Consider the following 13,506-nt stretch of genomic DNA (forward strand, 5'->3'; position numbering starts at 1 on the left):
TAAGCCGTGGCCACTAAGGTCATGGCATGGGCATGCTGTGGAATAATTATTTGACGCGTTTATGACGTTAATGCCGGATCTGTCGTGGATTTAAGCCATATTTCCGACCTGCCAATGCATTTCGGTTGAAATTCATGCGGGGAGTTGCGGGCACAGACGTCATGAAGCTTCACAAACTCGATCCGCTCCATAGAACATCCAATATTTATGGATCAATGGGATAGATTGTTTGTCAGCACCACCACCACAGAGTCCCTGTAATCCACACATTGCTCGGCGTATCACTACAGTCGCCTTTTATCAACTTACCCAGGTGGTGCAGAAGCGTGGAGACGTTGAATTAAGGTCAGGCGATGCGATCGGTTCGGTTTTCGCGGCATGGATCTGCCGATCGGTGTGCGATCATCACCCCAACTTTGGTATCACAGCACACTAAAACAACAAGGTAATAATTTTGGTTTCAAATCGCACATGTTCTCCGGTCTGGGCAGCAATAGAGTGCTCAGAGGGATTTCTCAGCGGATCATGCAGGAACTCCTTCGTAATCCCAACCATCGTTGCCTCTCCGCCTCCGACGCTTCGAATTTTGACGATTGCCTGCGCATTTGACGAGCAGAGTCAACACCGTCACCAGAAGAATGATGGCACCGGCGACCGTCGGGACAACAAGCTCTTTAGTCCTGTCGTTAGTGCTATCACCTCCATAGGGACAGGTAGTGTTTCGTCCAGTGACCCAACATGTAGGAACATCGAGGTCGTTGTAGTCTATCCAAAGAAGAGATCCCGCTGGATCCGGAGTGGGACCCAACGCCATACGAAACTGTTGCAGAAGATAAGCATTTTCGAGCGCTGTCGAGGGCACTTCAAAACTTGAACCCTCGGGACATGCGTCGTCGACCTTGTAATACTGTGTTGCAGGAGAACTGATGTACCATACGTATGGCTGTGTATTTGATTGACAGGCCCCAGAACGGTAGCTACCACAGTCGGAGACCTGCCAATGTCCCGATGATGAGTTGAGAGTGGCACAGCGGTTGCTGCTGGTGGATGCCATGGCCGAGGCGTTGCCAGGCTCGCCGGCCGCCCATGACCATATGGAGCTTTGAGCATAGGATTGGTAAGGTAGATAATCCTGATCGGCTGTGCGCCCGGCGAGTGTTGTATTAAGGATTGGGGAAATCCCGCATTTCATCATGTTGCTTGCCTTGTTGTAAAGCAGCTGGAGATCGCTCTGAGTTGCGGACTGGTCCTGAGCAACACTTGCGACAGCCCAGGATGAATTTATGCTTGAGAGCGAAGTCTCCGCCGCATCGAAGAAGCAGCCGCTACTGACGGCGCCATTTGCTGTCAGGTTGACGCCCCGTGCCGCCTCTAGGTAGCCTCTGGGAAATATCGTGGCAGCATCGGCTGAGAAGTTGTACGCCGCCATCTGAGCATCGATTGAATCGATGCCGACAATCAGCCGTTTGTAGTTGGCCAGTTCGATGTAGCCTTCGCCCGGCCACCCATCCGGGCTCGACTTGATCGGATCACCGGTCAAAGTGAAATAGGAAGTGCTTGGCTGGTACGATTCCCCTACTTCTAACCAGCCGCCAGGATTGTTCAGGATAGATCGTTGGATTGCTAACTGGCTGGGAGTATAGAGCAGGCTGCCGAGATTCTCTGTGAATATCGGTCCAAGGCGCAGGCTACCCTGCGGCAGATCCGCTGGACCGAGCTGTGGTTGGCCTTCGACTGGCCCTGAGGCGGCTCTGGCGGCGTGTATATTCAGGGTCATGGTGACCATTGTTGCATTCACATCAGTGTTGGTCTCAGCAAAGTGTTCGAAAAGGACACCCAACAAAAGATCCAGATTGGTCGAAGGTGAACAATCGTATCGATCAGCTGACGACGGAGCGCTGCTTGTGGCTGTCGCCGCCGCAGTCGTAGATGGCTGTGATGGCGACTGCGCAGTCGTCGTGGCTTGCCACTTCTCATTGATGGTTTCCAGCACAAAAGATGTTTGCAACGCATCGACGTCTGTAGATCTCCCTCCAATGGGCCGGCTCGACAAGCTCAATGTCGTTTCTGGCAATTTTGTTGTCGTTGTAGCAGTTCCACTGGTGCGCCCTGACGGGGTGCCCAGCTGAATAGGACAAAGACTCCATTCACCCCGCGTAACGTCCCAGAAGATATCGACGACAAACCTGCGGAAGTTCATCACGAGGAGGTTTGAAAGGCAACTGACGGTCTCGTCGCGCAGGTATTGGCCATTTCCGAAACACGCCGCCGACAAGACGACTCCAGCATGGTTCACATAATTGACGGGCACCTGCGACGACGCGTCTCGCTGCGACTGTAGGGGTTTGTCAGTACATTATGATGGTGATCGGCCATAGACGATGGTCACAAACCAGAAGCGCAAGATAGGTGAGGTTACTTGGTGATGCGCCTGGATCTGGGTTATATGAAGACATGAGCGGAGCACTTTTTGCTTAGCTCATCCTCCAACAACAGCATTTCGCAAACACGGGCTCAATGCAGCGAGCTTGTCAGGCTGGGATGGCACTTCGAGCGCAACGTCGGTATTTGTTCGGACCTTACGTGAGGTCGCTCCGTCGGATGGTACAGTACCTAGGTATTGAGCGACAATAGCCGTTGTTTTATTTTAGACCACCTGCACAACTACGATCTCACAGTTCAGGCGTCGGACGCGCGCGCTGACGGGCCGTGACGGCACCCGAACTTCACAGAACCCAGGCATGCGGTCATTGGACACGACTACATGGTCCTATCCTTGCTAATAGATATGGATGTCTCCACCTGGCAGTGTCTGGGTGCAGGTGGGCTCCTCTCTATATACCTCTTTTGGTACCATACAGTGTCAGGACAAGGCCGAGGGGATGTAGTTGATCTTCCGCGATTGTATACTGTACACGCATAGTCCGAACACAAAATGAATCCACGAGATACATTCAACCGGGATGTTGCGCAAGGACAAGGGCGCCGCCATTGGCCATTGGACCACATAGCAATTACAAGAAAGCACACATCATGATTAGCTGCAATGTGTATCCCACCTCGCGGTACGCGACGGTAGCATCCCTTGGCCTCCATATGGGCGACCTTGTGATATTGTGGACTATGTGGCTTCCAAGGGACCGCTGGAGTCGTCGTCAAAGCGAGCATCTGGACTGTGGTGCTGATGATCTCCTCCGCGGACGGCAACAGCCGCTGCAATCAAACGTACCCAGGATCAAGGCATGCATGACCTTCATCACAAGCTGCATGAGAGGCATATTGAAGTGGCTGAATGTGATTTCTCGATATTGGGACCATCAAATTTCATTGATCGTGGCCCAGCACTACGCCACAAGCGTTGGTTGTAATTATGCGGTGCAGAGGATGAACAGGTGAGAAGTCTACCCAGGCGCCCTTGATGAATCCTCTTGCGAAGAAACGTGCGGGGTGCAAAAACTCGATGGTCTGCTCGTCTGCTCATCACTTGAAATTGCTGCGGCGGAGGAAGATCGTGGCGTCCGTCAGAACCACGGCACCACGGCCAGCTCCAGCGTGCGCAGATTCGAGCGTATCGAGCACCACCCATGAAAGGTCCGTTGAGCGAATTATCCCGAAATGTGCTGCACGATCACGTCTCGGGGACGTGGTGGTATGCCAATTCCAGTACAGATAGATTTCAGTGCACAGACGAGCCAGAGGAAACCAGTTATCGAAAAAGTACGCCTCGTCAAGCCATGAAGAAATTCGGCTGCCGTGGCTGCCCCATCTCCGCGGCTCAAAAGGGCAACCACATGGGTGGTAAAAAGTAATATGTACGTACCGCCGTCATCGTCCAGCGAAGGACTCGAGGGCCGTGGGTCCTGTGCGGCGCACCCATATTCTCCCGAGGAAGCAATTCGGCGCGAACTACGATGTCGATCCAGGCCCGTGATCTACCTGAAACTGGAACGCTCCGGCCGAAACGGTCATCGCGCGCGCCCCCGAAACGGGTCTGCTTTCGAATTGGGTGTGAGCGGGACAGGGCGAAGAGAAATACGGTTCCCTGGGATCGGCCGTTATTACGAAGCGGGTGTCGATGGGCGGAAGGCGCCAGGGCAGGCGCGCGATTTTAGCCCCGAGGCTCAGGGTTAGCGCAGGCCGGGGGGACGATGGAGTGGGCGGACGAAGGGGCCCGGCTGCTTCGGTGCTCTGTGCACCGCAACAGCAATTTCAACGTCTCCTGAACCTTGGCAACGGCCCTCGACACCAGCGGCGAATGGGCGTGGTTCGCTGACCTAAGGCGTGTTTGCACCTCCGAGTGCTGGTTGGATTGTCGTGTCGCTTGTGCGAGTCGCCCTTCCGATGCGGCGCTGTGGACGATCGGATTGCGTTCACGCCGAGTCCGATCGGTGGTCTCAAGAGGTCAGGTCTGTAGTAAGTCAAGCCGATGCGGGAGGTCAGGCGGGCAGGTCATGATCCAACGTTCTCGAATTGTAAGCTCATCGACCACAGGTCGCTGATGTAAATTACTACTAAAAGGTATATATATGTATAAGATTAATTAAGTATGCGTCCGAGTGGATGTGGTACGCCGCCAACCACCCAGTGGCTCGTCTCAGCCACGTCCGTCCTCGCGGTATGCTTTCCTTTCATGTTGCTTGAACGCTCATCAACAAAGTACAAAATAAAGTGTCTCGGCAAAGGGCCAACGGTATCCTTCAAGGATGGGGTATAGTTCTTCTGATCTGCAAAAAACGCCGTTCCGGGGTAGCCGGCTGGTGGGGGCCAAAGTGAATGAAGGTTTCTGTCAAAGATAATGTGGCAGTTTGAATGGCAGGGGTATTAATTTAGTGCGTGAGGTTCGAGAGGCTCATCTTATCCCGTGGGGAATCATCCAGAGAGAGGCCGGATGGGCCAGGTGTGGAGAGCGCAGGGTCCAGCTTCGAGTCGTGGCTGAGGTTGGAGATGCTGGGGAGCTGCATCGTCATGGGGGTGGACGGCACAGGTTGTGACGGGATGGGGTATGCTGAGTGGCGGCGCTGCAGAGTCTGCTGATGTTGCTGCTGCTGCTGCATCGGGTACATCTGCTGCATCTGGTGGCTCTGGTGAAGAGGCGACGGCTGACGGACTTGAGAAGGCAGGTACTGGCTAGGGTGCAGCATTCCTTGGGAATGCGGCATGAAAGGCTCCTGCAACATCGGTGTGTTCTTGCCCTGAAGATCGTATGACTGCATTTGAGCAATGGCGAAGTCGTTGTCCTGGATGAAGGTGTTGGGAACTCCGACGCGAAGCATAGGCGCCGAGGAGCGGCGGCGGTCGTCACGGGCAGCAGCGAGCGGGGGGAGCTCGATGGGCGATGTGCCGTTGTTTGGCGAACGAGCGGAGATGGAGGAGCAGTCCGACATGAGCGATGGGGCGCCACCGTCCGAGAGCTGAGAGTAGGCGGATGGCGAGGGCAGAGGAGCGTCGACCATCTGCTGACGCGCGTACGCCGGGATGTTGGTGGGCATGCCCATCTGACCGGCTTGGTACATCTGCTGGCCGAAGTAGTGTTGCTGCTGGAGCTGGTGCTGGTGCTGCTGCATCAGCTGGTGTTGCTGGAAAGCTTGCGGCAGGGGCTGCTGTTGTTGCATCATCGGGTGGGCGTGCATCTGCGGTTGGTTTGTGTGCTGAATCTGCTGGCGGACCTCCAACTCGGTGCGGCGCTGCTGAACACTCCTTCGTCGGCGGTTGTTTCCACCATTCCACCAGTTCTTGACGGCATTGTCGCTTCGGCCTCGTAGTCGTCGGGCGATCTCGGCCCATCGCTTGCCCATCTCCGCGACCATCTGCTCGATCAAGATTCCCTCCTCAGGGGTGATGGGATCATGGTTGAGGTTCGGCTTCAAGTTCTGATGGAAGCGCTCTCTGCATTGCTTGGGAGATCGAGTCTGAATGCCATTGGATATCCGGACCCAGTTGCTTGCATCGTGGACAGTGACGAGATGCAGGAGCATCTGGTCTTCCTGTTGTGACCAAGGACCGCGCTTGTGTTGAGGCATCGTGCTGAGTGGTTGTTCGAATGAATGTGAGACTCCGGAGGATTATTCTACTTGCTTCCTGTGTGAACGCTACAGCTGAGCGGCGTCAGTTCAATGCTGTTCGACAAGGCTGTAGCAGGTGTCGTTGGGCAGTTGATGTTAAGACCAACGGTGGGAGGAGCGGACGAGAGATGGACTGACCTTGTCGATGTCTATTATATGAGGAGATACTGGGATGACAGCCGTTGGGATTGCGACAGAGACGATGGGATGTTGAAGAGAAGGCAGGCAAATGGTAGTGGTGCGAAAGACGGATGTTATAACTGTCCGCACGATTGTTGTCCAGGAAGCATCACCACAAGTACGCATTGGGCAAGGCGGCAATTTGCACAGACTTTTGGCTTTCCAAACTTTAAACCAGAACGGTCGGCGTCCATCTTATTTTATTATTCTTTGGTAGGGCCGCCCATCCAGGAATTGGGAGGGGGGCGAGGGTGGAGAATAGGGAAATGGTCAAGGCGGCAGATTTCCTTTGGGTGGATCTCCCCTTGGCCCAAAGAAGGTGACGAGGGTTGTATGCATTGTGGCATTGTACACCTGCAGCATTGGGATCATCATCATCATCATCCTCCTCATCGTCGACAGGCCTTGTGCTGTAGCCCGTCGCCCCCCGGTCTCTACACCATTCCAAGGTTATTATCATTCGGCTTGTTCGGTCGTGAATGGGATGCGTATGGTATTTTTTCCAGTCGGATCTCGACCAGGCACGCGAGGATGCAGTACCGTGAGCACCTAGTTACTGCATGGATCGAGGTTTCATGGCCGTGATGATCCTTGCACAATGCCTCACACTCTCGAGTGACTGCTACTATCCTACTATGCTGCTGCTCCTGTGTGTTGTACTGACCACTGTAATCGGTACCCACTGCCTAAACTTCCCCATTGCAAAAGTGTACGTACACCCGGGTGTTGCACTGGGTGTGTCGATCATACCTTTGGTTCACCCAGACGCCGAAGAAGATCCAGTACACGGGTGGCGCAATATCAGTGATAATAATGATAATCGTGTTGTTTGTCAATGCTTGCAGCCGTCGCTGCTGACGATCGGACTGCTGGTCGGGCGGGCGGGCAGGCACATGCAGACCGCCGACTCTCGACCAAAGAAAAGCGACATGGTCAGCGTACGAAGACTTGATCGATGGTGTTCTCTTCCGTCTGCCACTCCGCGTCCTTTCGTTTGCTTCGCGTCGTCCGCTTCGTCTCTGCCGCTGGCTCGTGACTGACTTTGTCGCGCCCTCGACCATGGATCTGTCCTCACGGGAAATATTGTGTCTGAGGGACTTCCACCTCTCGCATCTGCATCTGCGCACCGTCCCTGTGCCCCGTGCGGCCGGATCGGAGGATTCGTTGCTGCAACGTAAGGTGGGCTTGTCTCAGGCTCGCTGGTCAATCCCCTCGGTCCACAGACCCGACGTGTATATGGGCCAGAGTAATATGTGGCAACATCATTTCCGCGGTGGATACGACCATGATCGATGACCGCAAGTGCACCGCGACTTCCCGCACGCGTCACGGGTCCCAGTTGGCAGTGCTATCAACAATGATCCAGGTGCCGCGGGTGGTGCCTGGGTGTCTTCCCGAATGTCGGCGTGGAATGTGCTGCCTCGCGGGCCTTATTGGTGTTTCACTCTCCTCCACGTGATGGAAATGTTTCAATTGGAATGCGAATCTTCATACGACAGATCGCCATGTCTCGGCAGAATACTCCTAGTACTCCTACCTAGGCAGGTTCGTATGAATTCTACTCATGCCATTGAAATACCGATCCTCATGATATCATCGCATAACAGTGGTCGTGTACGTTTCCTCCCACCAAACACAAATACCGACTATCCACAATCTCTGCTGACAATCCCCATTTGTGCTGCAAGTGAGGAGTGTCGCGCGGTGCAGTCGGGTACCTACATTTCACGCTGTAATTACTAGACCGTCCTTTGAGAAGCCATTAGCTGCTAGCTGCATGCACCAAGGGGTTTGTCGGCTCCAGCCGTAGGCGAAAGGTGTTGTGATGTACTTGAGAACAGAACAGCCAGACCTGGGTACTGGAAACACTCAGCGGTGTCATGATGAGCCATCCTCAGCCCAATGGCGATGTCACCCGAGATCCGACGATCTTGGGGCCCAGCACATCTTCCGGGCTGCAAAGCTCATTTCTCGACGCAACATACGAGACTGCGGGCACGGCGGATGAGGAGCCGCCTATACAATGTCCACATGTGTGCTGTCTACAATCCTCGTGATAGAGCAGGTCACGTCTGCCTCTTCTGCCATTCAGACAACCACTGGACAAACAGAGCAGATAGCGGCGGGACGTGGCCAGGTTTACATTACAACCCGCTTGGAGGGCTTTAATCTCCCGCCCCTCACACGTCTTATCTAGCATCACACAGTGTCGGGACACGACCCGAGAGAAATACGAGCACGCCGCCCTCGAACCTGCTGATCATGGTGGTGAAGGATGATGCATAGAGCTGTCCACCCTAGCAAGTCAAGTTTGGTCGGAGTCGATGCAATTTACTTCATGGCATGATCAAGCCCAAACCATGCCTTTCCAGATGAGAGCCTGGTCACCTCCACCGATGCTTGCCATTCCACATCGAATGCGCGTCCCGTGTCGTCGCCCATCCCTACAGTGCGATACATGCTGTGAGGTGGATGTCGACGTGACAAAATGTACGTCTACAGACTTGCGGTGCACTCGCTCACAGCGCATCCTGAAACATGCAGCGCGCCGATGCTCAATGCGGCCCGATCTTCGAAGCAGAGTCCATATTCGATGTGCTCCAATGCTTCCCGTAATATTGCCGTGCCTCAGCAGAGCACTCATCGTTGTCGAACCGTGCCGTCTCCATCCCGTGATCAATATCGGCGAGAAAGCGTTTGCGACGCTCCGGCCCCGTGATCGAGGGAGTATTAGTTGCTCCAACCTCTCCCTGCTCTGATAAAAAAAACCCCCCGCATGCTGTCAGGGTGCCGAAAGCTGACGAGCAAGGATGGAAAATCCCCAGAAACTGTCGTGCAACTGTTACGGCACCACCACCCTGCCTGCACGTCAGTGCAAACCGCCATTTCGTGCCCGTTTGCATGATCGGAGCCAAGCGAGACGGTGTGACAGACCGTTCTTGAAGAGCCAAGGAATGATCTTCTCGCCTTGCAGCCTCATTGATGTGAGGATGGGTAGGTGCAGATACATGTTATTGGCAATTTTTTTGGCCAGCTTCAATCGATCACCCCTGCTGCCCACCAAACTCATCATTCAACACTCATCCCTCACCCCTCATCCAGTAACAACGACCCGAGCGTGATCGCTCCCATCATCATTGACGTGACCCGTGCCGGTAATGAAAGGATTTCGCGTAGCGACTCATGACTGCCGAATCGCGCACAGCACATTCCTACCTAGAAGAAATGCTCTGCGACCCGTCCCAGAGACCACCTGGCCTGGGCACTTGAAAATATTTCCGACACCATTTGTCGTGTGGGCGTGGCATTGTGGTGTAGAATCATCAGACCGTTGCTGTATGAAAACGTCCGACATCGTGCAGTGTGTGACGCTAGCAAATGTATCCGAGCTGCTAATGCTGCAGCTAGCGAACTGGCGGAATTTGGCAATGGCAAGCACACACACGCTACAGCACCGCAACTAGGCGAGACCTTTCCCTGTCTGTCTCTCTATCTCAAGTGAATTGACCTGATGCGACAAATTCCGACGACGACATCTTCGCGCACAGTCCCACAATCCAATGTCTCCCGAGGGCGATCAAATGATGAGTTAGAGGGTGGTGGTGGGTGCCATGGCTCCTTGTTACGCCTACCTCTCTTGATGTGTGTGGCAGTCGCCAGATTGCTGTGAATTTCTGATTAATGTGGTCTGATCGGATCGAGCTGCAACTTCAGGCGCGCGCGCCCGGGCGAAGAACAGCAAGACCTGGGCAGAGCCTGTCTGTAGGGTCGCTCGTTTGTGACATGTGTGAAGAGCCGTCGCGTGGCGTGTTCATCCGGTAAACAAACGTTGTACAGTTGACAGGACAGATCCAACGTCGAGTTCATCAGTCGTTATCATCGTCGTCTCCAGCCATTATCCGTCGGCCCATTCATTGATCATCGTTACTACGGTTTCGTGTCACAGGGTAGAAAGGCAAACCCGTTTTTTTCCTCCTTCGCTTCCCCTTGTCGGGTCCGTCCGAGACACCACGTACACAGCCGGTACTGGAGCAGAGGAAATCGGAAAGTTGGGCGCTGGAAATTTTGCCCCGTCACCGCTGCGACCTGGGGTTTGAAGGCCGTTTCAGGCAACGGTCTGATCTCTCTCGCAGGAAGGAAGCCCTGGAGGAAACCGATCGTTCGCGCCTTACAGACCCCCTCTGGTTGGTAGGCACGGTGGGATGGCACTTGCCCATTGAATGATCGACAGTGATCAAATGATGGCCCTGCGATGGAAATGATGCAAAAGCGACGGACTCGGTTCGAGCGACCAGGTTTGGGAATGTGTTGTGTGTACAGTATTGTTGAGTGCCCACCACGTCCTTCACGCGCTGATCTGCACACCCCCCCCCATTGATCACTCCTTTCATCCTGGACCGTCCCTGCTCACTGTCCCTGCTGCTACAGCTCTGTAGAACGGCAGTGAGAGCGTCGTCGCCACCGACTTTGTCCATAACAGGAGCGATCGGGTCCCTAACCAGTGATCGAGAGGAGGACACGGGAAGATGACCAGGTAACTCGATGGCTGAATCCTCGCGTCGATTGCGCGTACCAAGCACGAGCTCAGGGCTCCCTGCATCGTACGGTAACCAACCCGATCGTAACCTGCCCGCCCTCGTACATCACCTTGACAGGGTGGCCTGAGGGATACTGGGACTGCACCGATGTCCCTCTCTGCGGCTGGTCCGGACAGGTGGTGGACAGGTAACGCAAATGCTCACACATCGCCCGTTCTACCTGTACTGTACTGTACATACAGCTCTGGTTGGTCTCCAGGCCACCAGGACGGAAGGACGACCAGCTCATCACATTATCATCAGCGCTGTTCGAGTTATCCCAGCAACCCGCGAAACGGCAGGGTTGACGCGTAGGTCTCGCGTCGTAATTGTCTACATATATCAGCCCGGGACATGCCTATCATACTAAACCGTGGTCTGGGCTGCAGGCATATCTGAGCTCGCCACCGTGCAGTCTACGATCCTTCGACAGAAGGCTCAAACGCGGAAAAGCGTAGGTCATGATAACATGTATCTCTACGCGCTGCCTCTGCCTTGCATCGCATGCAGATGTAGGTAATAAAAGATCAAAAGGTACGTTCGTGTCACTCATGTGTACGTGAATTGCGGTGACAGCAGCACTTGCATTCCGTGGCCGAAAGCTGTTTCGGTTCGTCTTCGCCTCACCGCCACTCTCGTCCGCATTGCAATCTTCAAATCTTCGCTTCACAATGATATAGATCGCCATGACGCACGATGCTGGCGTCAATACGTGGAATTGGTTGTCGCCTTCTCGCTTCCGTTGACGCCGCATACTCGCGTGTTCGATCATGCAACACTGCGATCAGGACACTTGTGAGATCAACGTCCACGTCGGTCTTTCTGAAGTAAGTAACAATGTCAGAGAGACTGAGACAACAATCGAAGACGACAATTAAAGTATGATGCATTGTTCGTTCGAGATTGTCACGTTGTCTTCTGGTATGTTCGTCGACGGATAATCCGTAGCGTCGATTTCTAATCAAAACTGATCTTCTTTCCCTGAAAGGCCACAGGCACGCTTTTCTTTTCTTTCGCCCTCTTGGCGGCCTCCCAACTGGGATGCAATGGGCCAGTATCATCCCGCTTGGGCTTCTTTGTTTCACTTGAGCCCTTTGCGTGTGCAGTTCTATCCCCAGAACCCCGTTCATTAGGTCTCCTGACCGGTCCGCCACGGCCCATGGGCTGCCGACCGCCTCTGACATTCCTGTCCGTCGCTCCACGCTTCGGGTCCCATCGTGCATTGCCTGCGGGCTTTTGTAGATGCTTCGCTGTGACGCCGAATTTCTTCTCCCATATCTGTTGACGCGCACGCTGCCCTCGTCGATTCTTCCGTGGTGCGAGCGCAGCCGCGTCGTCGATGTCAGAGCCACTGCCGGAAATGTAGCCGCCGAGCGTGAGTGAGGGCATGAAGGCCGATTTGTTGGGAGCCGCGACCTTGCGTGGCACCGGTATGTCTGCCTCAGATTCATCGTCTGACAGCTCGAGGTCGGACTCGGCGTCGTATCTGCGCTCCTCTCGTGGTTTCTTTCTGCCAATGCCTTCTGCCTCGAGCCGTCGCTCTATCGCCTCGATATCAGACCCAAGTTCCTCATCCTCATCCTCGTCCTGGTCATCGTCCTCGTCCTCGTCCGAGAAGGCCAGTCGGCTGCGATACCGGCCAGAGCCATCCTCTTCATCGTCGGAAATGACACCGTCGTCGTCAGAGTCGCCGCTTTCACTGTCCGGTCTCTGAGCACCTAGCCCCAGAGCATTTCTCAGCTTCGCCGCCGCATCTGCGTCTACTTCGTCCTCTTGTCCTTCGGCCGAATTCTCCGCGTCTCCATTCTGATAGTCCTTTGCTCGTAATCGCTTCTTCTTGCCCGGTCGTAGATCATCGGTTCCTATCCCTAATTCACTCTTGACTTCTTTCATGGCGGTGGGGAGCGCATTCCTGACCGGTGTAGAACTGCATAGCCTTGCGGTGACATTTAAGACCGCAGGATCTGTGGACGGTGCAGCTGGTTTGCCAATGTCGGGCGGCAGGTCAGGATTTGTGATCACGGCTTTGATCTTGATCAAGTTCTTCGCAATGTACTGCTTCGCTGCGACGTTTGCGTCGATCGCCTGTATCCGAATGGTCAGACCTCATGCTCGTGGTGACGAATGAACCCGTCCACTTGCCTTCAATGCTGCGACCTCCTCGTCGATCCTGCGCATACCCCGATAGTCCTTCTGCGCCTCTGCATCTTTTCTCCGGCGACCTAACTTTTGTCGCTCGAAGCCTTTCGCAAGCTTGAACGCCTGCGCAAGCTGATGTGCGCCCTGGGAGAAAGCATATAATATACGGCGCTGTTTGCGAATGTCGGGGACGTGGCTTGTCGACTTTTCTAGATCTTCGGTGCTCCTTTTCCTTTTGGACATCCTGAAGTTCGAGTAGGTGGATGGTTTCCTCTGTGCTATCGCAATTAAATTCTACTGTAAGCACATGCGCAAGTTTGACCACAAATTTCAAGGTAGCCCTGCAGGAATGACGCTCGTGAGCCCAGGGTCCGTCGCAACCCTTATCGTTGGCGCAGGGCATCACGCCGAATACAAAATTTATCTGCGCCTTGTCAACAAGGTTATTGAGGCTCATAACATGATCTGGTGGAGAGTGCTAGATGCTGTATAATCTGACGGATGCGAACCAACTCGTCTCGACTTCTGTGACATTACGCTCGTTGGGA

General features: G+C 54.4%; 4 protein-coding genes across 4 annotated transcripts; 1 reads left to right on the forward strand and 3 right to left on the reverse strand.

Annotated features, from left to right (window-relative positions):
• Positions 1-254: 254 nt before the first annotated feature.
• K489DRAFT_337057 (uncharacterized protein) lies at positions 255-2,610 on the reverse strand. The gene is made up of 2 exons (XM_033602214.1): positions 2,394-2,610; positions 255-2,335 (listed from the first exon to the last, which is right to left on the reverse strand). Exons 1-2 carry the CDS (start codon positions 2,454-2,456, stop codon positions 524-526), a joined length of 1,875 nt encoding a protein of 624 aa, XP_033460566.1. The 5' UTR covers positions 2,457-2,610; the 3' UTR covers positions 255-523.
• A 1,844-nt stretch (positions 2,611-4,454) lies between these two features.
• K489DRAFT_400847 (uncharacterized protein) lies at positions 4,455-6,298 on the reverse strand. The gene is made up of 2 exons (XM_033607007.1): positions 6,201-6,298; positions 4,455-6,095 (listed from the first exon to the last, which is right to left on the reverse strand). The coding sequence occupies exon 2, from the start codon at positions 6,018-6,020 to the stop codon at positions 4,827-4,829; it is 1,194 nt and encodes a 397-aa protein (XP_033460567.1). The 5' UTR covers positions 6,021-6,095; positions 6,201-6,298; the 3' UTR covers positions 4,455-4,826.
• A 430-nt stretch (positions 6,299-6,728) lies between these two features.
• On the forward strand, positions 6,729-7,411 carry K489DRAFT_379524 (uncharacterized protein). Its single transcript, XM_033604672.1, has one exon. The coding sequence runs from the start codon at positions 6,803-6,805 to the stop codon at positions 7,280-7,282; it is 480 nt and encodes a 159-aa protein (XP_033460568.1). The 5' UTR covers positions 6,729-6,802; the 3' UTR covers positions 7,283-7,411.
• A 4,365-nt stretch (positions 7,412-11,776) lies between these two features.
• Positions 11,777-13,201, reverse strand: K489DRAFT_388294 (Bud-site selection protein; the record flags this gene model as incomplete). The annotated part of the gene is made up of 2 exons (XM_033606404.1): positions 11,777-12,904; positions 12,962-13,201. The coding sequence occupies 2 exons, from the start codon at positions 13,199-13,201 to the stop codon at positions 11,777-11,779; spliced, it is 1,368 nt and encodes a 455-aa protein (XP_033460569.1).
• Positions 13,202-13,506: the final 305 nt, after the last annotated feature.

Source organism: Dissoconium aciculare (assembly GCF_010015565.1).
Source record: "Dissoconium aciculare CBS 342.82 unplaced genomic scaffold K489scaffold_5, whole genome shotgun sequence".
In the NCBI taxonomy this organism is placed as follows: domain Eukaryota; kingdom Fungi; phylum Ascomycota; class Dothideomycetes; order Mycosphaerellales; family Dissoconiaceae; genus Dissoconium; species Dissoconium aciculare.

Excerpts from the sequence above, each read along its gene's own strand:
- K489DRAFT_337057 (XM_033602214.1), bottom strand. The coding sequence starts at position 2,456 with ATGTCTTCATATAACCCAGATCCAGGCGCATCACCAAGTAACCTCACC. Across the intron at positions 2,336-2,393 it reads TCACCTATCTTGCGCTTCTG|TCGCAGCGAGACGCGTCGTC; the intron begins GTTTGTGACCAT and ends AAACCCCTACAG.
- K489DRAFT_379524 (XM_033604672.1), top strand. The coding sequence starts at position 6,803 with ATGGATCGAGGTTTCATGGCCGTGATGATCCTTGCACAATGCCTCACA.
- K489DRAFT_400847 (XM_033607007.1), bottom strand. The coding sequence starts at position 6,020 with ATGCCTCAACACAAGCGCGGTCCTTGGTCACAACAGGAAGACCAGATG.